The 22,230-nt window shown below is 56.5% G+C and overlaps 2 protein-coding genes across 3 annotated transcripts in view; both read left to right on the forward strand.

Moving 5' to 3' along the window:
- PSMB2 (proteasome 20S subunit beta 2) overlaps positions 1 to 22,230 on the forward strand; it is a 183,517-nt gene that overhangs the window by 128,963 nt on the left and 32,324 nt on the right. The gene's annotated exons all lie outside the window — the stretch shown is intronic.
- CUNH1orf216 (chromosome unknown C1orf216 homolog) lies at positions 11,968 to 13,477 on the forward strand. Its single transcript, XM_061360885.1, has one exon. The coding sequence runs from the start codon at positions 12,088 to 12,090 to the stop codon at positions 13,105 to 13,107; it is 1,020 nt and encodes a 339-aa protein (XP_061216869.1). The 5' UTR covers positions 11,968 to 12,087; the 3' UTR covers positions 13,108 to 13,477.

The raw sequence follows: 22,230 nt of genomic DNA on the forward strand, positions 1-22,230 counted from the left end.
AGGCACTTGGAATTAATCTACAGGATTTCACTTGCTTGTATATATGGGGTTTTCTTCCCCTGGGTTGTTTGTCTCTTCTAGGCTTTTGGGGGCTTTTTTCTTCATTGCTGCTTTTCTTTTGTAGCCACAACTAAGCCCTTCTCTAGGAACAGCTGCACTAATATTGGAATACAACAAAAACATATCCCTGCCATGTTTATTGGAGGGTAAATTCTCAAGTCCTTCCTATTCTGTAAGCCACTTAAGCTTACATAAAAATTCTTGGTCTTAAGAATGTTTCTTCTAACTGCTTCAGTAGTTTTGGTTTTGTTAATTCCTAGACAGAGCTTCCTTTATCATTGGCTTGTGGTGTGCTTCTTTCAGTTCCTTCTAGCAGTTCTAATCATTAGTGTAACCTGCATGTGGGGGGGAGAAGTTTAGGGAAGAGAATGAAGGAGGAGAGGTCGTTTATCAGATGTTTCTTGAAGAACACCATAACTGGTAGAAGGTATCTGAATATCCAGTTGTTTCTCTGTCATGGTATTTGCACTGATTTGTAAATTGTACTAATTTAGCACAGATTTATTGGGCAGTAACTGTCGAAGTTCAGCATGTCTTAATTTTGTTAGTAATACCTGCCACTAGAGAGCAGCAAGAGAATGCTTTTCCCCTAGCAAAAGGGGAAGGAAGAGTGGGTAAAGCTTAAGCTATACTCTTGACTGAAGGGGAAATACTTGAGAGTTTTCCATGCTCTATGGCATTGCAAAGGATTAAATTCGTATAGACTTGTAATTGCTACCTTTTGCAGTATAAAATAGTATGTGATGAGCACCTTTTAGAAGGTTGGCTTTGCCCTAGTGGTCTTGTTGCCCTCTCCTCAGCATATGTTAGCACAGTGATGGTATTTGTTTTGCTTTCCCTTTAGCGTTTTCCCTTCAAAATGTGTTTTCTTTTGTTTCAGAACCAGAAGCAGGAAAACAGTGTTGGGCTTGAAGAGCTTATAAATAGGAATAGATAGAATGGGAAGATTTTGGGCTACTGCTCAGAGTAGATGTTTCTTCCCCAACAGCCTTTTGGTAGTTTGGGTTTTGTGAAATGCTGGTAAGCACTGCATTGCACACCAGAAATTACTTGCATGGGAGCATATCCTGTGCTGTGTTCCAGTGGTAAGAAGCCAGCAGCAGGGTCTGTAGGACCTGGAATCACAGCAGCAGGAGGGATTGGTGCTGCTGGTGCTTATTGTGCCAGACTCCATCTTCCCACCAGTGATGAGCACTGTGGGTTTTGTCCTGGCCCTTGCTGCTGACCTGCTCCCATCCATCTCATCACCCCGGCCAGCTCTTCCAGGGCTGCCCCTGCCCCACCTCCTGTCTGGCACATTAACTCAGCTTTGGCTTCTCATTTTCAGGTATTGATCCTGCTCGCCCCTCCTGGCACTGTCACAACGCCGCTGTGCCTAACGGGGAGAAAAATCCCCCCTGTTGCTGCTGGAAGTGCCAAGAGTGGTCTGGGGCTGGTAGGAGGGACCGCCTGAGGGTCGAGGCAGAGAGGGGTGGCATATGGGGAAGGGTCCTGCACACAGCCTTGGGGCAGTGGTGCATTTCAGCCTGCACAGAATTGGTCCCTGTGGGGCTGTCCTGGGCTGAAGGAATTGCTCCTTTACACTTAATTTGTGCTTTTCCCTTCTAATTGCACTTACAGCTGAGAGTTGGGGCTGGTGCTGCTTGGTTTTGGCTTTGCAGGAGATGCAAAAGTGGCTGCATCTTTGTAGGTCACCAGGTTTTCATCTGAGATAGGCAGCTGTAATAATCACATGCCTCCGTGCCTCAGTTTCCCTTTCCTGCATGAGGGATGAGAAGAATGAAGCCTTTTGGATCTGAGCTCTGATCCTAGCCTCACCGCCTTGATGAGAGGAGTGCTGCTAAACTAATTATGCACTATTACTTGCTGAGTGTGCAGACAGAATGAGCTCTTAGGAACCTAAATGGTAGTGAAGAAATTAAAGGAGAACTTATTAATCAGGGGAAAGGACGGCCTTTGGTCTGTGTTAAAGGTTAACATTGCAGACACGTTTATAATCATAGCTTTCACCACCGCATGGCTCCTCAGGGGCTCAAGGCAGTCACTGAATTATGTTTTCTTCCCCTTATGTTGTTGTGGTTTTGTTTTTTTTTCCCTTTTTGCTAAGAGACTGAAAGGGGGAGAGAAAAAAAACTATTTGTTTGTCTTGTCTAATTTAATTTATGTTATTTATCAAATAGACAGGTTATTTGGGAAACCAGATGGACCCAGGCTAAAATCATCTGTATTTCCAACATGTGAAAAATTATCTCGGAGTGGACACAAGAAAAGGAGTGTGCTGTATGTTTTCTGTGCACTTATCACATGAGCTTCTGCACCTCATCTGTCCTGGACCTTTAATCACTTGTCCCAGACCCAAGTGTGTGGGTTAAAGGACAAAAAGACCCTCAGGCATCCTCCAAGTGTGGGGCAGGGAGGGTGTCTTCTAGAGCAGCCGTGTCACAATTATTTATCCTCTCTGGCTTTCACCCTGCTGGTAAGTTGGTGCATCTTTCCTCCAGGAGTGATGAATAGGGTCCTTTTTGGGGCTCATGAAAACATCTTTAGCATGCACTTGGGTTTGGAGTGGAGCTGGTGCTGGTTTCAGTATCTGTTTCTTTTCCTTTGGTCCTCTGTTATTAAAGAAGGAAACACAAAAAACAGCAGCAGAACCAGGCAGGAATGGCTTTAGTCTGCCTGAAATGGAGTAGGTAATTCAAGAAGTGCAGAAATACAGCACAAGAATTTAGTAAAAAAAAACCAAGAAGTGAGTGCTTGGTAAGGGAAGGTAACAGCAGAGAGGAAAAACAACCCGTCCTGCAGGACTGAGGATGCAAAGATCTTGCCCTGTGCATTGGCAGTGCTGGTGCAGAGGATGCCTGGGCCCCTCTGGCCATTCTGCTCAGTTACCCTGCCAGGGCAGAGCGTGTAGAATGGTTTGGATTGGAAAAGACCTTGAGATCATCCAGTTCCAACCCCTGCCATGGAGCTGGGGACCTGCTGGACAGCACTGAGTGGTCCTGCATGAGCAGGACACCCCACCTCCTGTTTCATCACTGGGAGCTGAGCCTGGAGCGGGCTCCCCTCACCTGATTGCCCAGCAGCTCCTGCCATGGAAACTAGCTCTGTCTGAGGCTTGCAGCAGGATGGGGTTTATTAGGTGACCTGTAAAGCAAAAGTTCCATTCTCTATTAACTATTAGTCATTAATATTAATTATAACATTGCATACGCTCCATGTGGACAGATGTTCAGTCCTTGGGGATTAGTATTTTCTCTTGTAGCACCCAGAAGCCCAATTTATGGCTAACTCCAGCTATGCTTCTCCAGGCAGCAGAGATCTAAACCAGCTGTAATTAAAGAAAATGACATAAAAGATTGCAGCGAGGGGGAGGGCGAGAAGGAAATCTTGCAGCTTTGCAAGAGATTAATTTCATTTTTAGCTAGTATTTTTCCTTGTGCTCCTCAAGGCTGTTTTCATGCAACACGCTCTGTGCTGCTTCCCTTCCACTAGCTTATTGATTTTCAGTAGTTGATGATGCTCGTGCATGTGATGATGAGGGATCAGTACCTGAGAGGTGTGTTCCTTTTGCATGGTAAGATGTGCACCCTTCACACGTGTCCTCATGCTCACCCAGCACCCCAAAAGCCACTTGGAGCATCTAAGTTATAACAGCTCCTGCGGTGTTACTGCCACTGAGGGACTGCGTCCCCTTTTGCTGGAAAGGGAGAAGAAGAGCAAGGAAAAGATCAGATGGGGTCAAGGCAGGTGCCAAAGACCCCCAAACATCTGCAGGGAGCAAAAGCAGGGGTGGGGGAGCTGGATTTAATACTCATCAGCCAGCACCAAAAGCCCAAACCCTATAGGATTCTGGAGTGGTTGGGATTTGTCCATGGCTCTTGTTAAAGGGGTGTGAGTGATGCTGCTGGTGTCCCCAGTTTCAATGGGAACTGGTGATGTCAAACCCCATTCCTATTCCTACCTTGCCTCCCTCTTCCTCTGCCATCTCTCCATCTGCAGCAGGCCTAAAAGCAGGGCTGTAGCCTGACTGTCAGCCCTTTGGCTTCAGTGAGGTCCTGGCTGTGCCCCGGTGAGGAGGTGTCCCTCCAGCATCACTTTCCTGTGGCAGAGCCCAGCTGGGGCTGCACTGGGGTCTGGTTTTGCCACCTGGGCTGCTCTCCCCTTGCCCCCTGCTCCCCAGGCAGGCTCAGCCCCTGAGCCTCTCCAGGCACGGAGCAGGGGAAGCATCGCTTTGGCACTTGCCCGTGTCCCCCCCGCCCCTTCCCCAAGTCGCAATGAATAAATCATTGTTTTATTAAGGAGAAGCAGCTGCTTTTTTCCTTGCCTTTTTTCCCTGCCACTCCATCCATACCCACGCGAGCCCTTTGGCACATGCTCGAACGCCAAAAGCCCCATTGAGGACCCCTGAAGCATAGCAATTGATACACAGAGATCCCCAAATCCTATTCAGGAGCCAGCTTTTCTGCACGAGCAGCCTCTAAACAGCTAATTCACTGCTCTTTTTGTCGCCGGGGTTAAGTGGTTAAGTGTGTGTGGATCCCATAAAAGGCCTTTACTCCATGAAAAGCTATATTTACATTGTAATCACCAAAGAACTGTTTAGGCAGTCAATAGTGGGGCAGGCATGGTGGGGGCTCGCTGTTGTGCCCCTCACCTCTCCTGCTGATCCTCCTGGAGCAGGACTTTTGTGGGATTATGTCCCTCCTCGCCAGCTGCCAGGAGCTGATGCTCTTTGTGTAGAGCTGGGGACTGGACCCATGGCGCATCCCCGCCTCAGCATCCCGCATCCCGGTGGCCCAGGCATCCCCGGTGGGGAGAGCACCTCCTGGTCCTGTACATTATGGCCATGGCCAGTGCAGGGCAGGACCCTAATCCCACATAAAGGAACCCCATCACTAATTAACCTCCCATCATTATGAGGCAGGTCTTCCTCAGTACCCCTGTGTGTGAAGTGCGAGCTCAAATTCTATCACTTTAACAAGATTAATTGAACACAGCAAAGAATGGCAAAAGCTAAATTAATTCACCAAGAGCAAGGCGAGGGCTTCCCTTTCCACCAGGAGCAATTTCCATGTAATCAATTAGATGATGTTCCAACTGATATCCCCGTCGGGCAACGCGCCTGCTCTCCCCACATGGGTGTGAATATTCATAATGGCCACACTGTGAGAGTAAATACAGGAGAAATCCCCCTGTGTTCCCCTGCAAGCCCCTGTGGGGTTTGCTCAGGAGGGAGTAGCACTGGAGTGGTCAGTGGGAATGGGATGCTGCACCCCACCAGGCACAGGGATGGGGATCAGGGTGGTGTTGGAGATGGGGATGGCAGTCGGAGTGATGATGAGGATGGAGATAGGGATGGGGATGCTGCTGCCATCATTCACATGCCAGCAGAGCTCCCTATTGGGGAGCAATTGCAAACCACACCAGTCCCATTGGAAAACGCATGGAACGAACCGGCTGCAGCCCCTGGGATGCTGCCACCAAGCACTGGGTGCTGGAGCAGCAGTGCCAGGAGCTGCAGGGCACGCGTGTGCCGGCTCTGGGTGCTCCCTTCCCTGCCGTGTTTGTCTTGTCTACGCCTGAGAAACGGAAATGAAAGTGGTTTTATAGTCATGAATTACCCACCGGGACCTGCGCGGTGCCTCCTGTGAGCTGTGTGATGGAGCGACTTTAAAAGTGTTTTACTGCACCCTCCAGCCCTATGGAAACTGTAATTACGAGCCTGAACAGGCCGGTTGAGCAGAGGAGGTGATTTTCCCCAGTGGGCAAAACACCCCCATGGATGGGGCTCTTGACTCCAGGATGGCTTGAAGGAGCATTCTGGATCACGGGTACCTGGTGCACTGCGTGTCCCTGTGCCATCACCACGGCCCTGTCAGGTGTCACCCTTGGCACTGGTGCATCGCTGGATCCCATGGCCCAGCATCTGCATCACTGCAGGGTTTTGTTTCCCCTCTGGTTTGGCTCCTGCCTGCATCTGGAGCAGCAGTGACTCCCTTCCTGCCCCGGCCAGCGCACATTGTTCACATTAGAGCCTAAATGAAAGGATATTGTTGGTTCCTGTTGGGAGATAATAACCTCAGTAGCAGAGGGAATTTCACCCGTGCAGAGAGCATTTGCCAGGCTGTTCCTGCCAGGAAAGCCCTTTGCTGGGGTCCGTCTCACTGGGATGGTGGCTGATGGGAATGGACCCGCTGGGAAGCAGGGGTTTATCTTGGCGTCCCACTCTAATTGCTGAAAACCCTGCTTTCTGACCTCAAAAATGTGCTACTGCTCCTCATCCAGCACAGGGCACCTGCAGAGCCCAGGATTAGCACAGAAGAGCACTGGCTGCCAGGCGGATGCTCTGCCATCCCTATGGAAAAGTGCTCCTGTTCTCAAATACCCACGGGTTTGGTTTTCCTTCTTGTTTTCCACCCCTTTGCCCTCTCTCCTAGGGAAATCTAAACCCCTCACCCTGCCATGGAAAGGAAAGAAAGGGGAAGGGAAGGATCCATCCCTCCCTTGGAGCCGGACCTGCAGGATGCAGAGCCTGGGCACCACTGTCCCACCCGGCTGCAACGTGGGCAGGCATTTAATTGTACCCTCCGAATTCCACGTTTCCAGGTGCTTTTGCTCGGACTGAATCCTCACAGATGTTGGGGCTCGTCCCGGGTGAAACTTGCTCAAAGTTCTCCACTGGAGCAGGTTCCCATCACAAAGTTCTCCCTGCAATCCAACATCTCATTTCCACCAACGCAATATAAGATGATTCCTTCAGGTTAGAATCCGCTACAGTTCTTAATCAAAGCAGGGCAGCTGAAACAAAGCCCTTTATTGAATGTTGTGACAAAGGGATAAATTAAAGCATTTATGGAATGCATCAGATTCGTGTCCAAGACTGAAATTTCAAAATCCTGAAGTTTTCCTGCATTATGAGGTCCAAATGCGGAGCTCTTCTCTTTCAGGACAAGTGTGCAGCAGTTGGGGTGCAGGAGGCTGTGCTGCCGTGACTGTTCCATCCTTCCATCCACAGGGATGGTCCCATCACTGCCAAGAGGTCTGTGCTGCAGGAGGCAGTGGCTGGGGACCGGCACGGGACACGGACCATGCTGGCACGGATTGTTTGCTGTGTAGGTCCTGTTCCACCAGCCCTTTTGAATTCAATACATCAGCCCCTTCCAAATTACTCACACCAGCCCTTCCTAAGGGGAGGCTCGTTGCAGTGGCTTGTTTTGCTTGAAATGGTTAGGTTTTGGTGAGGGCAACAGCACACCCAAGCACACACTGAGCCATAGTCTGTAATTCGTGGGTGTTTCTGCCTTTAGTATATTATTATTGTATTACTTATTATATTATTATTTGGATTATTTATTATTATAGTAGTGGAAGCGTTGCCCCATCCCTGGCAGTGCTCAAGGCCAGGATGGACACAGCGGCTTGGAGCAAGCTGCTCCAGTGAAAGGGGTCCCTGCCTGTGGCAGGGGTTGGAGCTGGAGGAGCTTTTAGCTCCTTCCAACCCAAACCATTCCATGACCCTATGATTTGCCAGCTTGGAGCCCCTGCCCTGGGCTGGGGATGTGGCCCATGGCCAGAGCAACCACAGGGACCCAGAGGCAGGGTCCTGCAGGCCCAGGAAGTGACTCCATGGGCAAAGCCGCCCCCGAGGCAGTGAGCTCCTGTCCTTCCCCCTTCCTCTCTGATTCCCAGACGATTTCCTAACCAGACCTTTCTGTCGGGGGTTCATCAGTGATTCACAGCCCAAGAGGAAATGGTGAATTCTTGGGCCCTGCTCTGATGGAAGCTGGAGTTGGCATCGATATTCCCCTCTGGTAGCTCAGCGGTGGATGAACCCCAGAGGCAATGCCTGCAGGACAGCAGCTCCACTCTCCTGGCAGAGCACATCCTCCTGGACAAGATAAACCCCTTTTTGGGGAGGTGGGGAAAGCCAAGAGGAAGGAGGCTGCTCCCCAGCACAGGCTCGGTGATGGGGTCAATCCAGCCCCGGGTGATGGGGCTCTGTCACCATCCCCAATGGCTCATCCCTCCCTCACCTCCCTGCTGGGCTCCCCATCCCTTCCTCCTCTTCCTCCCCTGGTGCATCCCAAGGGCTGATCCTGAGGGGTGCAGGCTCTGACCTCCAGTCCTGTGGGAACAGTCTGCAGCATTCCCGGTTCCTCTGAAATCCAATCTGGCTGCAGATTCCTGGCATTTTTCACCAAATCCAGTGCATCTGCGACTGCCTTTGATTCAGATTGAAATATAATTTGTTTTACAGGTAGAGCAGGGACCAGACCAGGTCCTGGGGCTGCAGAACCTGTGGGAAATGCAGACGATGGGATACTGCATGTGAGGGCACCCCATGATGGGATGGGGCAGGGATGAAGGTGGAATAGAGCCAGGCTGGCAGTGATGCTCAGCTCCTGCTTCCCACTTCAAAGGCAGTGCCTTTGCCAGCCATCCCTGGAGAGGAGCAGGAGCACTTGCACAGCCTGGGGATGCTTTCCTTTTCCTCAGCCTCCAAAGATGACCAAGATCTATGAATATAAGAGCACTATTTTTAAACGTAGTGAGGCCAAGAGGACAAACCCTTCAGAGCATCCTCCCCTCTCCATCAGGAAGACCTGCCAGCGCTCCTGACATGAGGCTTTCAGCCCCAACCCTGCAATGCAATGGTCCCAGTGGCTCCTGTTCCCACCAGGAGCACCTGCTCATGATGTGCCACGGCCACGAACCCTGCTCCCATCCGTCCTCCATCAGCATCCCCGATGGCCACGTCTTCACCCAGCTGACCCAGTGCTGCTCCCACCCAGCCACCAGCTCCCTGGCCCGCTCCTTCATGCCCCCCCTTTGCCTTTACCCGAATGTGTTCACAATTAGAGGGGAGTCAGCGGCGGGGCAGCAGCGCTGGGGTCAGCCCGCTGTTTGCTTTCATTTCTCTGGGAGCTTTTGGGGAGCTTTCCCTCCTCCCTTATTGGACTCAGCTGAGCCGCTGGGGAGGCCGCCTGCGCTGCAGGGCACTTCTGTCTTGTGGCGCTTCCTCTCAGTGCAGGGCTTCACCCTTAACTCTTTGAGCACGGGTGCAGCGAGGACAAAAACCCAAGGGGAGGGTGCCAGGGACCCGATCTGGTGCGGAAGCCTGGGGCCTTCTGGACTGGCTCCGGGGGGGGTCAGCCTGGACCCTGCTGAGCCCCGGGGTGCGCGGTGCTCGTCTCGCCCAGGATCCAGGCCTGGAGCCCCAGGTCCTGCCTCAGTCTGCTCAAATGATCTTTAATTTCCTGGAGGGAGAGCTTTTGATTTATTTCTGGAACAAAGCAGGGGAAGGAAAGGGGAGGGGAAGAGGACTCTGAAATCCATCACTAAGCTCCTCTACCTCCAAACTTTCCCCCTCCTCCTGCCCGCAAAGGGATCAGCCCCACCGTCCCCATGTCCCCTCTGTCCTGCACCGTAAGTTGGGGCTCCCCACAGCCGTCCCCCCTGGCAGTGTCCATGGGGCAGCTGGCTCGCAGGGAACCGGAGCTGTTTTCACTGGGAGCAGCAAACCCCTCTGGTCTCCATCCAATCCCAGTCTGGGGGTGCTGGCCAGAACCTGAGCTGCACCAGTAAAACCAAGGCCAGCGAGACAGACCCCTGTGAACGCTGCTCCTGGATCCCTCCCTGACCCTGGCACCAACCCGGCTCCTGCCATGGCTTGGGGGAGGCTCCCCCCAGCACCAGCGGAGCCGGAGCCAATGCAGGCTGGAGCAGGCTCCTGCCCATCCGCACGCAGCATCCCTGGGGCTGGGTAAAGCTGAGAGAGGAGCAAACCCCAGGAGCCAGGCTCCAGTTTTGGTTCGCCTGTTGAAGTCCCTGATGAAACGGGCCCGTGTCAGACCTGCCTCTCCCAGCCAGCTGGGGAAGGTCCCTGAATGGATGGATCCTTCCTCCTTGCTCTCAGCGAGGGCTGTTCTGCTTTGCTTTGCTTTGAGATCAGGCCACAAACCGGCACCAAGCAGCAACCGCTCAGCTCAGGGCAAAGCTGAGCCCATTGTTTGCCCAGATTCTTTCCTGCCCATTCACAGACACGTCTGAGCCGGGTTCTGCCTTTCCGGTGTGGCAGGGAGGTTTTGTTCCTTTAATCTCAGGCTTCCCTAGGAGGGCTGCAGCCCAAGTGCCCCAGTTACAGCTCTTGTTCCTGCCCCACCGATCTCTCCTTGATGGAGGTGTTGAAGCCTTTGAGGCTGGAGCAGCCCAGAGCAGGAGAGGCTGCCTAGGGGCCTGCCAGGCAGATGGGAAGTTAAAAGAACCTATTTATCACTTATTAGCATTATTCCACTGCTCTGAACCCTTAAAACATCACGGAGGAATATCAGCTTGTTGTGCTTCAACCCCAATCCCATCTCCAACAATCCAGAGCTTCAGAGAGCATCTTTGTGCACCCTGAAAGCACCTTCATGCCCTCTCCTCCCTCTCGGGGTGGGTGGGAGATGCTGAGCCCTTGGCTTTGGATGGGGTGGCCTCGGTCTGCAGAGCCCTTGGGATGACGGCGCTGTGCTCCCCTCAGAGGGATGCTGGTGAAGGCCACACGGGGTGGACCAAGCAGGGGGTGAGATCATCGCTGCTGGATGCAGCTCTGGGTAACGGAGGGAGTCCGCAGCACCCCGGCTGCCCCCCCCCCGGCTCCCACCGATCTCACCGCCTTCTGCTGCATGCCCCCCAACACACACACCCGGGCCAGACAAAGCCCCGTTATCCCCTGCAGCGCTCATGGGGCTTCATGTGACCCCCACGGGAACCCTTTGATGTCGCTGAGCCTTCCCCTTTCCCAGCGTCCGGACACCCCGGCTCTGGGAATAAAGGCCCCACTGAGCACCCAGCGCCCCCCCCTCGTCCTCCCGGGGACCAGCTGAGGGTCACGGGACCAACCGGACGCGGTACCCAAGGGATGCCAACACCCGGGTGTCCCGGCCGTGACATGATGCACCCACACACCCAGAGCATGGGGGGGGTCGGGGGGCTCCATCCATGGCCCCCATCCATGGCCCCCTGCAGAACCGAACCTCTGCGGCTCTCCCGTTCCAAGCACGCACCAGGGCTGCTTCCCACGGGATGCCGCGGGCGCGCACGGATGCTCCCATGCGGTGCCCGCAGCCCCGTTCCCCCCCCCCCCCCGCCCCTCAACGTGGCCAGAGGGGGGCCGCGGGCGCCGTCGGAAGTGCGGCCGTGACGCGTCCCCACGCGGGGCCGCTTCCGCTCCCACCCGCGGCGGCGGCGGCGGCGGCAGCAGCGAACCGAGCCCCGGTGAGTGCTGGGCGGGGCGGATGGAGCCGGGCGCGGGGGCGCGGGGCGGGGGCGGGTGCAGGGTTCCCCCCCCATCCCCGGGGGTAGAAGCGGTGCCCCCAGCCCTGGGCAGCGCAGGTGACGGTGCCCGTGTCCGTGGGATCAGCCCCCCCCCCCGGTTCTCGCCATCCTCCCGCCGGTGCCATCCTTGCAAACAGCGGTGCCAGGGCTGGGTGCGCCTGGGCTGGGCTCCGTGCACGCCGCAGCGTGTGCCCCAAACCCGGCCGTGGGGTGCAGGGCGGAGGGGATGGGGCCGGGTTTGTACCGTGCCCCGGTGCCTCTGCGCATCCCGTCCGACAGGCTGAGAGCTGGGCTGGGGCAGCCTGGGGAAGAGAAGGCTCCTGAAGGGGAGACCTTAGAGCAGTTCCAGTGCCTAAAGGGGCTGCAGGAAACCTGGAGAGGGGCTTGGGACAAGGGCCTGTAGGGACAGGGCAAGGGGAATGGCTTGAACCTGCCCGAGGGGAGACTGAGCTGAGCTCTTAGGCAGAAGCTCTTCCCTGTGAGGGTGCTGAGGCGCTGGCACAGGGTGCCCAGAGAAGCTGTGGCTGCCCCATCCCTGGCAGTGCTCAAGGCCAGGTTGGACTCAGATGTTGCTGGAGCAGAGTGTGCTGGCAGTGCCCTCAGACAGGCACCGAGGGAAGCCGTGGAAGCCCGAGTTTTGGCTGGAGGAGAGATGGGTGGATGGGTCCCCGCCTCAGGCTTTAGCATCCGGTGAGAAGTCACATCTGGATGCCGTTGCCTGGGGACACATTGAGAGCAGCAGCCAAACGCCAGGAAGGGATCAGCCCGACTTGGGTTCAGCAGCATTCAGAGAGGCAAAGAAAGAGAATACTGCTCCTGCAGGCGGTCAGCGCTGGCTGTGCCAGCCCGGGTACCCCCAGGCGTGTTATGGCCCCGCATCTCTCTTGCAGGCAGGACACCAGCGAGATGTTTGCTGTCTGCCCTGCGGCCAATGCCCCGTTCCGGCAGGGCCGGGGGGGCCCAGCGCTGGACACGGCCACCCCCGGGGCCGGGCATGGCCAGGATTCCAATTCCAACTTCGTGGGAGAGGTGTGTGACAGCAACGAGAACTGGAGCCGGGCAGCGGCGGAGGAGAGCTCCAGGCGGAGCGGGAACGCGGCAGATCCATCGGATAATGTGCTGTTATTGATGCAGAGACAGAGGGCACGGGGCCGGCCGGGGGACACCCCCCTGAGCCTGGGCCCCGAGCGGCCGCAGCCCCCCGAGCAGGGGGTGCGCAGCCCCCCCGAGGGAGCGGAGGTCGGTGGGGCCGGGGGGCAGAGCGCTGGCAGCGCGGAGGCAGGCGGGGGCTATGGGAAGTGCCCGAGCTCCCCCGTGGAGGACAATGGCTACGGGAGCAGCTCCCTCAGCATCGACAGCCCCGACAGCGCCTGCGGGAGCACTTGGGACCCTCCTACCTCTGTCCCCATCCCCAGGAGCCCACCACCCGCAGGGGTGTCCGAGCCTGAGCCAGGGACCCTCTTCCCGGTGCTGGCAGCGGCCGTGCAGCACCTCCAGGACAAGGAGCGCTTCAAGGAGCGGGAGAAGGAGAAGCACCACATCCAGCTGGTGATGTACCGGCGCCTGGCCCTGCTGCGCTGGATCCACGGCCTCCAGCAGAAGGTGGTGGACCAGCAGAACCGGTTGCAGGAGAGTTTCGACACCATCCTGGATAACCGCAAGGAGCTCATCCGCTGCATGCAGCACGGCCCCGTGTGCCCCGCCAGCGCCGCCGCCGCCAGCCCATGAGGTGCCACTGGTGCCCTCCTGGCTGGTGGCATCTCCATGCTGCATGCCAGTGGGGGGTGCTGCTGGGCACCAGGGCATCCCCCTTGTCCTTCCCATCTCTCTCCAGTGTAGCTGAGCATCCTCAAACGTTCCCTCTCATGGGAATCCATTTCCTTCTGCTCCGTGTCCTGCTGGTCTGGGGACCGCGTGGCTTGGACCTCAGGACCTTGGGGTTTGCTGAGCCCAGCACGATGAGGCTCATCTTTTACATCTCATTTGTGGTCCCTTGTATGAGCCCAGGACGTGTGCTGGGACGGGCCCTGCAGTGAGCCCCATGCGGTGTCACCTCGAGGGCTTCAGGGCAGCAGAGCTTTTCAATGTACCTGTGCAGAGAGCTCCGCATGTGCTCAGCCACCAGCACAAGCTCACTGTCCCCTCATCACACTCACACCAGCGTGCATGTACCGAAACAGTGGTGTGCTGTGGGCAGGGTCTCCTGTGCTGTTGCACTGGTTAATGAAGCACGTGTGAAAGCTTTGCAGATGAGATCTGAACTCCTGCAGAGAGATGGAGAAAAACCCAAACTGGTTCTGAAAAGTGACCTCAGGATGCTGGGTTCAAATCCAGTGTTCTTTTGGTCTGATCCAGTGTTAGAGAGGAGTGAGTTTCGATCTGTCCTTACAGGCAGTGTGTAGGTGCACATCTCTCTGTTGTGGGAGATGCTTTAACACCGTGCATGGTCAGGAAACTGCTTACAAACTTGTGCTGTTGGTGTTTGTATTAATTTATCATTAGCAAGCAAAGAGAATCCATTTCTAGTTTGCATTTGACCCAGCGAGGACTGCGTACAGAATACAAAGAGCTGGAGATTGCAGTGGAGGTGCTGGGTTTGCTGGGTTTAACTGTTAGTGGGATATGCATTCTGTTTAAGTTGCTGAAGTGGATGGGGCAGCAGTGGGGTGGTTTCACTGCATGGAGGGGACTGTGCTCCCGCCTGCAGCCCCAGTGCAAAGCCAGGCACTGATTTTGTTTCTCACCTGCAAAAGGAGGTGATGAGGAATTGCTGAGGTCCCAAACCTCTTCCTGCCCTCGCAGTGGAGCTGAGGGGCGGCTGCATCCTCACCGGGACAGGGTCCCGGCTTCCACCGGCCACGAGATGCTGCTGCACCACAAAGAAATGGCCATGGCCCGGCTGTGACCGGTAGGGCCAGGGCTGCACCGAGCCTTCTGCATCCCACAGCAGGGCATGGCCGGGCTCTGCTGCTGCCCGAGCCTGTGGGTAAGTTGAGATCTGCACAACTCTGCTTCCAGAAGGGACGTGGCGGTGGCAAGGGGTAGCCTGGGCTCAAAGAGACCTGTGCTGGGGACCAGAGGAGTCCGGCAGCATCGCACCCTCACCGCTTGCTCGTATCCAGTGCCTGCTGCCTGTGTTGTGTTATCCCAAGCGTGTGTTCGTGGGCATGTTGCACACCTCAATAAAAGCCTTGGAGGTGAAGGAGCTGAGCCCTGGGTGGATTTGTTCCTTTATGTCCCCTGCTTTCCCTCCACGGGCATGCAGTGGGTCCATGCATGCTCAGCATGGAGCGCGCAGAGCATGGGTCACGCACACGTCCTGGCACCCTCCTCCCATCCCTGCATCCCTGGGCACACAGCAGTCCTGGGTGCAGGATTGACCCTCTAACAGTGGGAGAGTATGGCTCGAACTGGGGGGGGGACCAGATTCCCCAGGCTCATGAACACCCTGCCCTGTGACCCGCTAATTGGGAGGGATGGGATGGGACGGGATGGGGTGGGATGGGATGGGATGGGATGGGATGGGATGGGGAGCAGCTGAGGGCAGATGGGGATGGCAGATAAAAACACCTGAGTATTGACCCAAAGGTGACTTTGCCTCAGGCCTTGCAGAGATTAACGAGAGATGAAAAACCCAGAGCTGCAGCAGGCCTTTGAACCTTCCTTCACCTTCCCACCCCCCTTCCCTGCTTCTCCTTTAACAGCCTGGGAAGCTGTGGGGCTTCAGGGGTGCCATAGCCGCTCCTACAGGCGCAGGGGCTGGGCTGGCAGTTCCTGGAGGGCCGAGTGCTGGCATTTCCCTGTCCTTACACGTGCCCTGCAGCTGGGGCTGCCCGAAGGTTTGTCCCCAGCCCTCAGTGGCTTCGTGCTCAGCTCCAAGCCCCATTTCCCAGTGCCCGTGAGCACGCTCCGGCAGCTTTAGGGGAACGTGAGAGCTCGCAGCCCCGCGCAGAGCCCGAGGGGGTCTCTGTTGATCTTGGTCGAACGCTTTGCACAATGATCGTTTCCAAGGTAAATATTGTGGAAACCCGGTTGTTTGCTCAAGGAATGAAAGAACAACTGCGGGAGAGCATCAAAGGGGCGGCTCTGCTCTGCAAGCAGGAGGCTTCCTCCTCGGGTGTTGGGATGCTCATGCCCCCAGAGCTGCTTGGAGGTGGCCAGTGCTGATGTGCAGAATCAGCCTCACACTGAGGGGGTTTCCAACCCCGGCTCTGGGTCCCAAATGAGATTTGGGAATTCATTAAAAACCCGACCAGCTGCAGGGGGAAAGAGCAATGGAGACACAAACAGGCAGGGCCTTGCTCTGCCCCATGGGGCACTCACAGTCCAGGGCAGCTCCAGTGCTCAGCTCCCTCTGCGGATCCGGAACCTTTGGGATGGGTGCATTGGACAGGCACCAGCTCGGGGCTGGGATAGGGATGTACCTGAGGATGACACCAAGAACGTCTCTGTCCTCTGTATTTCCAAGCCTCCACAAACAAGGGGTTGGATTTATATCCTGCGGATGGATAGCAGGGCTCTCAGGGGAGATGCTCTGGATCCAAACCTCACCCGGGTCTGCTGGGCAGACTGGGCATTGCCAGTGGGGTCTGGATGAGGCCACTGTCCCAGCAGAAGTGGGGAGCCACACTGGGGCTGGGGCTTGCATGTGATTGCTTTGCCTCTGGACCCGGGGGCATGCGAGGTGGAATTTCCCCGCAGGGCAGACAGGGCCCTTTGTTTTTAAGGTCTCCTCTGAGTTTATTGCTGTTATGCCATTAAATCCCAGTAACACTGGGCTGGTTTTACTGCGCAAAGCAAGATTTGGCAAATGCTGCCTTTCTGGGAAAGTTAAAATAATAGCTTTTAAAGAAAGAAATGGAGTCTTTATGAAGCTTTGGGGGGAAATGTTTTACCTTGTAATGGGAATCCACCCTAACCCCTTCCAGTGTTCTGTGGGCTTAAAAAAAAGGCTTTAAAAATAAAATCGAATGATAACTGATACCATCAAAGCACAAAAGAAAATGAATCATCTCAGGCCATTAACATCCAGAGACAGGACACGCTTAAAGCATCCCCGGATCTCCTGTTTATTGTGTCTTGGAGACTTCCAGATCCCTCTGTTGGCTTTGCAGGGGGAAAAGGGATTTCCTTTGGTCCTGACTGGCAGAGGGAGCTTGGCCAGGGCTGCTCTGCTCACCCCAAGCGCTGCACTCAGGCTCTGCACCCTGGTCCCACCACTGCCACCGTCCCTCCCCACTGCTCCCCGTGCATGGAGGGAGGCTGCCCAGGGAGATGATCTCAGCACCTATAGGACCCATACCTGGGAGGTCCGGGAGGGAGGAGGGTGCAGGGGGGCTCTGTCCGGCTGCAGCATCCAGGACCCTTTTCCATGCAGCTCCTTACCTGGCATGGAGCAGCACAGCCTGGTCCAGACAGCTGAGAAGCACGGACATGGGAGGCAACAGGGAACTGGGAATGGGGAATTCACTGTGGGGGTTCATTCACAGAAGGGTTTATGTTGAAGGGACCTTAGAGCTCACCCAGCTCCAACCCCTGCCATGGGCAGGGACCCCTTCCACTGGAGCAGCTTGCTCCAAGCCCCTGTGTCCAACCTGGCCTTGAGCACTGCCAGGGATGGGGCAGCCACAGCTTCTCTGGGCACCCTGTGCCAGCGCCTCAGCACCCTCACAGGGAAGAGCTTCTGCCTAAGAGCTCAGCTCAGTCTCCCCTCGGGCAGGTTCAAGCCATTCCCCTTGCCCTGTCCCTACATCCCTTGTCCCAAGCCCCTCTCCAGGTTTCCTGCAGCCCCTTTAGGCACTGGAGCTGCTCTCAGGTCTCCCCTTCAGGAGCCTTCTCTTCTCCAGGCTGCCCCAGCCCAGCTCTCTCAGCCTGGCTCCAGAGCAGAGCTGCTCCAGCCCTCGCAGCATCCCCATGGCCTCCTCTGGCCTCGCTCCAACAGCTCCAGGTCCCTCTGGTGTTGGGGTCCCCAGAGCTGGAGCAGGGCTCAGGGGGGCTCCCCTCCAGCGCACAGCAGAGGGGCAGGATCCCCCCCTCCATACATGGCCGCAGCTCTTGCACTGGGGCTGCACTGCCCAAGCCAGAGCCAGGCTGCACCGGGACATGACCCCTCCAGCCAGGCAGCCCAGCACAAACCAGTACAGCTCAGCATAGCCCCAGCACAACCCAGCACAACCCAGCACAGCCCAGTACAGCCCAGCACAGCCCCAGCACAGCCCAGCACAGCCCAGCACAACCCAGCACAACCCAGTACAGCCCAGCACAGCCCAGCACAGCCCAGCACAGCCCAGCACAGCCCAGTACAGCTCAGTACAACCCAGCACAGCCCCAGCACAGCTCAGTACAATCCAGCACAGCCCCAGCACAGCCCCAGCACAGCCCAGCACAACCCAGCACAGCCCCAGCACAACCCCAGCACAGCCCAGCACAGCCCAGCACAGCCCAGTACAGCCCAGTACAGCCCCAGCACAGCCCAGCACAGCCCAGTACAACCCCAGCACAGCCCAGCACAGCCCCAGCTTGGACATTGCTGTTTCCCAGAGCCGTTCCTGCTCATCCTTTCCAGCAGCGCTGGGATGGGCGAGACCCCAAGTGCTCGGCTCTGCCACGGTATCTGATGAAAACGCAGTTTGAGCCTGCCTTCTTTAATGATTCCCTTTGAAATGTTGTTGCTTCCGCACATCCCCCTTCGGGGTAGAATATTAAGCAAGAGCGGCTCGGCTGGAAATTCAGATTGTTTTCGTGTCTGTTTTCATTTACATTTTAATGATGGAGAAATCCCAGAAATCCGGCCCCTTGCAGCACCGCTCCTCCAAAAGCAAGGGAAAATCATCACCGGCAAGGGTCTGACCCCTGCCCTCTGGAGCGGCACCAGGGCTGCCCATGGCCAGCAGCTCTCGGGGTACCAGTGCTCCCTGCTCACTTTTCCTGCCGAGGCAGCAGGGTTTCAATGGGAAGAAACCATCACTGCCCCTGCAGTGCGCGCTGGGTGCGTTGGGTGCGGGTGAAGGGGATGCCGGTGGGTGCTGAGGCCAAGGGTGCTGCTCCAGGAGCTCACTGCACCCGTAGGAGGAGGGGAAGAGGGGTCCAAGCTGTGCCCAGGTCTCATCGCCTGCCTTGGGCAGAGGTTGGGGGGGATTTTCCCGCAGGGATAACCCCATAACAGCATAGCCCCATCCCAGGAGCCCATGGCTGTGTGGGGATCCAGGCCTCCCTGACAGAACAGCTGGGAGCAAAGCTCACCAGAAGAGAAGCAATAAACTCTCGGTTATTCGCCTGCCATTGAGGCCAATCAAGCTGCAAAGAGTGCCTCAAGGCCGGTTGTACATCATTGCTCCGTGGCGCGGTCCCCGTGTGATGTAGTGCCTGTCTCGCTGGAGGGAATGCCTTCCTGGGCTGTAGCATCAGCACTGAAAGATCTAGAGCCCTGCAAACACGGGTTTGAATCCCAGAAGCCTCCGTGCTGCACTCTATTCCTCCAAGGGGATAATCATCCCAGTGTCAGGCAGGCTGCCTGCCCATGAGCCTCTGGTTGAGGGCTTAGAGACAAAGGTTCTGCTTGGACCCCTGAGAAACACCTCCCCAGCCCCAAACAGGGCTCCCTGCGCTGCTCTGGTGGCTGCGTTTGGCCGGGATGGGGCAGATGATGCCCCGGGGGCTGGCTCTGCCTCAGCTGTGGCACAGGGGCAGGCTCTGAGCTCCCTGCGGAGGAAGGCTCAGGCCGGGCTGGGTGGATGAAGGCTCCCAGGTTACCTGTGTTTAGATTCAAACCGGGATGCTGGCTGTGTTCACAGCCTCTATCCGTGCGTTCCAGCTTGGAATCTTCCTTTTCCCCTATCCTGCCTTGAGGTCTCTGCTCTCTGGACACAGCCAGGAGGGAGAAGGCAGCTTCCAGTTCCCAGTCATGGATGGAGGCCACAATTTGCACTGGAGCAGAACCGCAAAGCAGAGCATTTGGGTTGGGTTTTTTTTTCCATGTCTGTTGAGAGCTCAGAGAATTTTCCCTTCCAAAAGCCTCCTTCCACCCCTCGGCTCCAGCCCTGCCCCACAAGTGGCACCGTCTGTGTTTGTTACGTCTGAGTGATGCTGGTTGGAAGCAGAGCCCGGTGCCACCCGGCCCCGCGCCCAGGGCACTGATAACCCCTTCATCTGCTGAGCTGCGGAGGTTTCATCCTTCCCAGGGTGGGGAGATCCAGACTGACTTCCCTTTGTTTGCTCCATGAGGATGAGGATGCAGAGCAAAGGGACCGAAGCCCACTGAAACCCGGCGGATGAGGCGGAGGCAAGGGGGGAAATGCGAACTTCTTAAAAATGCATGAAAACCAACAATACAAAGACGAATTAAGAGGAGCAGTAGTGCTGGGCTGAGTCTGTTTGGTGTTGATACTGTGCACAACTAAGCCACACTGGTCTTTCTTGTGGCCAGAGGGTAGGAAAAGGGCTCCCAGTGGAGAGGACCCAGCCCGGTGCTGGCGATGCTGAGCAGGGATTGATAACCCGGTGCAGGGGGGTGGTGCGGCTCTGCCGGATGCTGCTCCAGGCCCAAAAGGCTGCATTTATCCCAGCGATAGCAGCCAAGCCAGCGCTGCGGGCCTTGGGGGTAAAAAAGGCTTAAAAACCCATCCTTCATTCATCAGGCAGCTGAGACGGGGAGGGGGAGGAGGGGAAGGCGAAAGTAATGGAGAATGAATTAAGAGTTGGGGGAAATGGAGGGGGTTGATGTGGACAAGGGGTTCACCCTTACCCAGACCCCAAACCCAGAGTGCAGGAGGGGAGATGCCCACTGAGGTGGGGATCAGGATGTGCCTTTGAAACCCAACTGAGAGGTCGCTTCCCAATCCCCAGACAATATCGCTCCCTGTTCCCAGCCACTGAAACACCTCTGTGGCAGCGATGGATGCTGAGGTCTGTGGTCCCCTCACCCAGTGTCACCCTCCTGCGCCCTGGTGATGCTGGGCAGCCACTGGGAATCTTGCAGGCAAGGGAAGGGGGAGAAAGGTTCAGCAGTCACCTCCTCAAGCAAATAACCCAACATGACAGGGGAAGGCTGCTCGGAGGGGATGCACAGCAATGCTGCACTGAAGGAAAGCACCATGCAGAGACAACGCTGCCTGACAGCGCAGGCTGCGGGCAGGCAGGGACCTGCTGGAGCACAGGGATGGGGCAATGGGGTGAGCAGGGTGGGCTGTAGGGAGGCAATGGGGTCTTGGGGCTCAACATGCTCATTGCAGGGCCATGCTGGCCTGCTGGGAAGCGGCTGCACCCCAGAACACCCTGCCTGCAGTGGGGGGGCTCTGCTCCCTGTGGCCGCACCGCTCCTTGGGGGATATTTCTTGCCATGGAAAACTTCTTTGTCCGCACCCTGGAAGAAAACCAAGTTTTGAAGCCTTGGACGTTTGCTGGAGCAGTTCTTGTTCCCCGGCCAAGGCCAGCTCCGAGCCCCTCGACTGCAGGGCCAGAAGGGACCATGACAAGAATCGTGTTTGACATCTTCCCAAGCATGGGCCAAAGGAGCTCACCCAGCACCTTCTCCACCAGCCCCACATTATCTGACAGCAGCATCGCTTTTGGGAAAGCATCCATCATCTCTGCAGCTACGAACGAGGCCTTGGGCACACAGTGACTGACTTCTCACACCCTCCCACGTTCAAAACGGGGATGACCATGGCAGGTCTAAGAGTAGATGTAGAAATACCCATCCCTGTATCTCACACACCTAAAGTGTGTTTGGGAACCTGATAGACCCCAGGGAAGACATTCTCTGGGTGCTGGGAATGACCCTGTGGACCTCTCCCCATGGCCATGCTGGCTATCCAGCCAAGGGGCAGAAGTGCCATCCCCCAGCTCCTCCCCATGGACAAGGGAGTCTCCTGCCAGGTTGCTCAGTAGGGTCCAAAGCACCAGGATTGTGCAGTGGAAATAATTCACATTAGGCATGCGTGTAATTACAGATACTTTATCCAAACAGGAGGAGCTCGAACATCACTGCCTATCTTGGGAATCAGCTGCCAGATGCTAAGTGGGAAGGGATGGGGGACAGGCTCACCAACCCACAGCAGCAGGATGCCAGCCCTGCCCGGGACTGCCTGGTGGGACAGTGTGACAACAACCGCACTGAGCCTGCAGCACTGGTTTGGGCATCCCAGCGCAGCTAACTCCTGCCTCCTGAAGGCAGAGCCTTCATCACCCTCCTCCTCGGCTGGACGCGGTACATGGTGGGAGCCACGGGGAGAGGTATGGTGGAACCTGGCCATGCTCCCCTGCGCCAGCCCTGCTCCGGTTCAGCTCCCAGCAGGTTTTGCACACCCTGGGGTGTTTTCTTTGCTTGGAACCAGCCCAATCCACCGAGTTCTGTGTGAGATCCTGCCCCAGCGCCAGGCTCGCCAGAAACAGCCCCAACAGCTCCTGGTGCTGCCAAACTGCCCCGGAGGCTGCGCAGGACTCACTGCTGGCAGCCTGGGCACGAGCCTTACCTGGTGCTGAGCAGCAGCCCCGTGGCTGCAGGGACAAGGTGGGGACAGGGCCTGGGGCACGGGCTCATCCCTGGGCAGTGGCGATGCGGAGCGTGTCGGGGCAGGTCCCTGCAATAAAGGTGAGAGTCACGGGGAGCTCCTCTCGAATGAAAGGCAGCCCTGGAGCAACCTTTCCTGGGGAATGACCCTGCTGACTGATCCCTCCTGAAGTCACTGGGGATAAATGAAGCCATTAAGGGGCTGCCCTGCCAGTTGGGTGTTTGTGGATGGGGTGGGCAGGGAGGGATGCTCCCCTCGGGGTGCAGCATCTGAGGCTCCTTGCAGAGCCAACACCTCCTGAATCCATATCCAACCATCACTGCCTGGCTAGAGAGGGTTC

The sequence above is a fragment of the Neopsephotus bourkii genome, unplaced genomic scaffold, assembly GCF_033783945.1.
Source record: "Neopsephotus bourkii isolate Nb327-2 ecotype Australia unplaced genomic scaffold, CSIRO-AGI_Nbou_v1 NB_1036, whole genome shotgun sequence".
Classification (NCBI taxonomy): Eukaryota; Metazoa; Chordata; class Aves; order Psittaciformes; family Psittacidae; genus Neopsephotus; species Neopsephotus bourkii.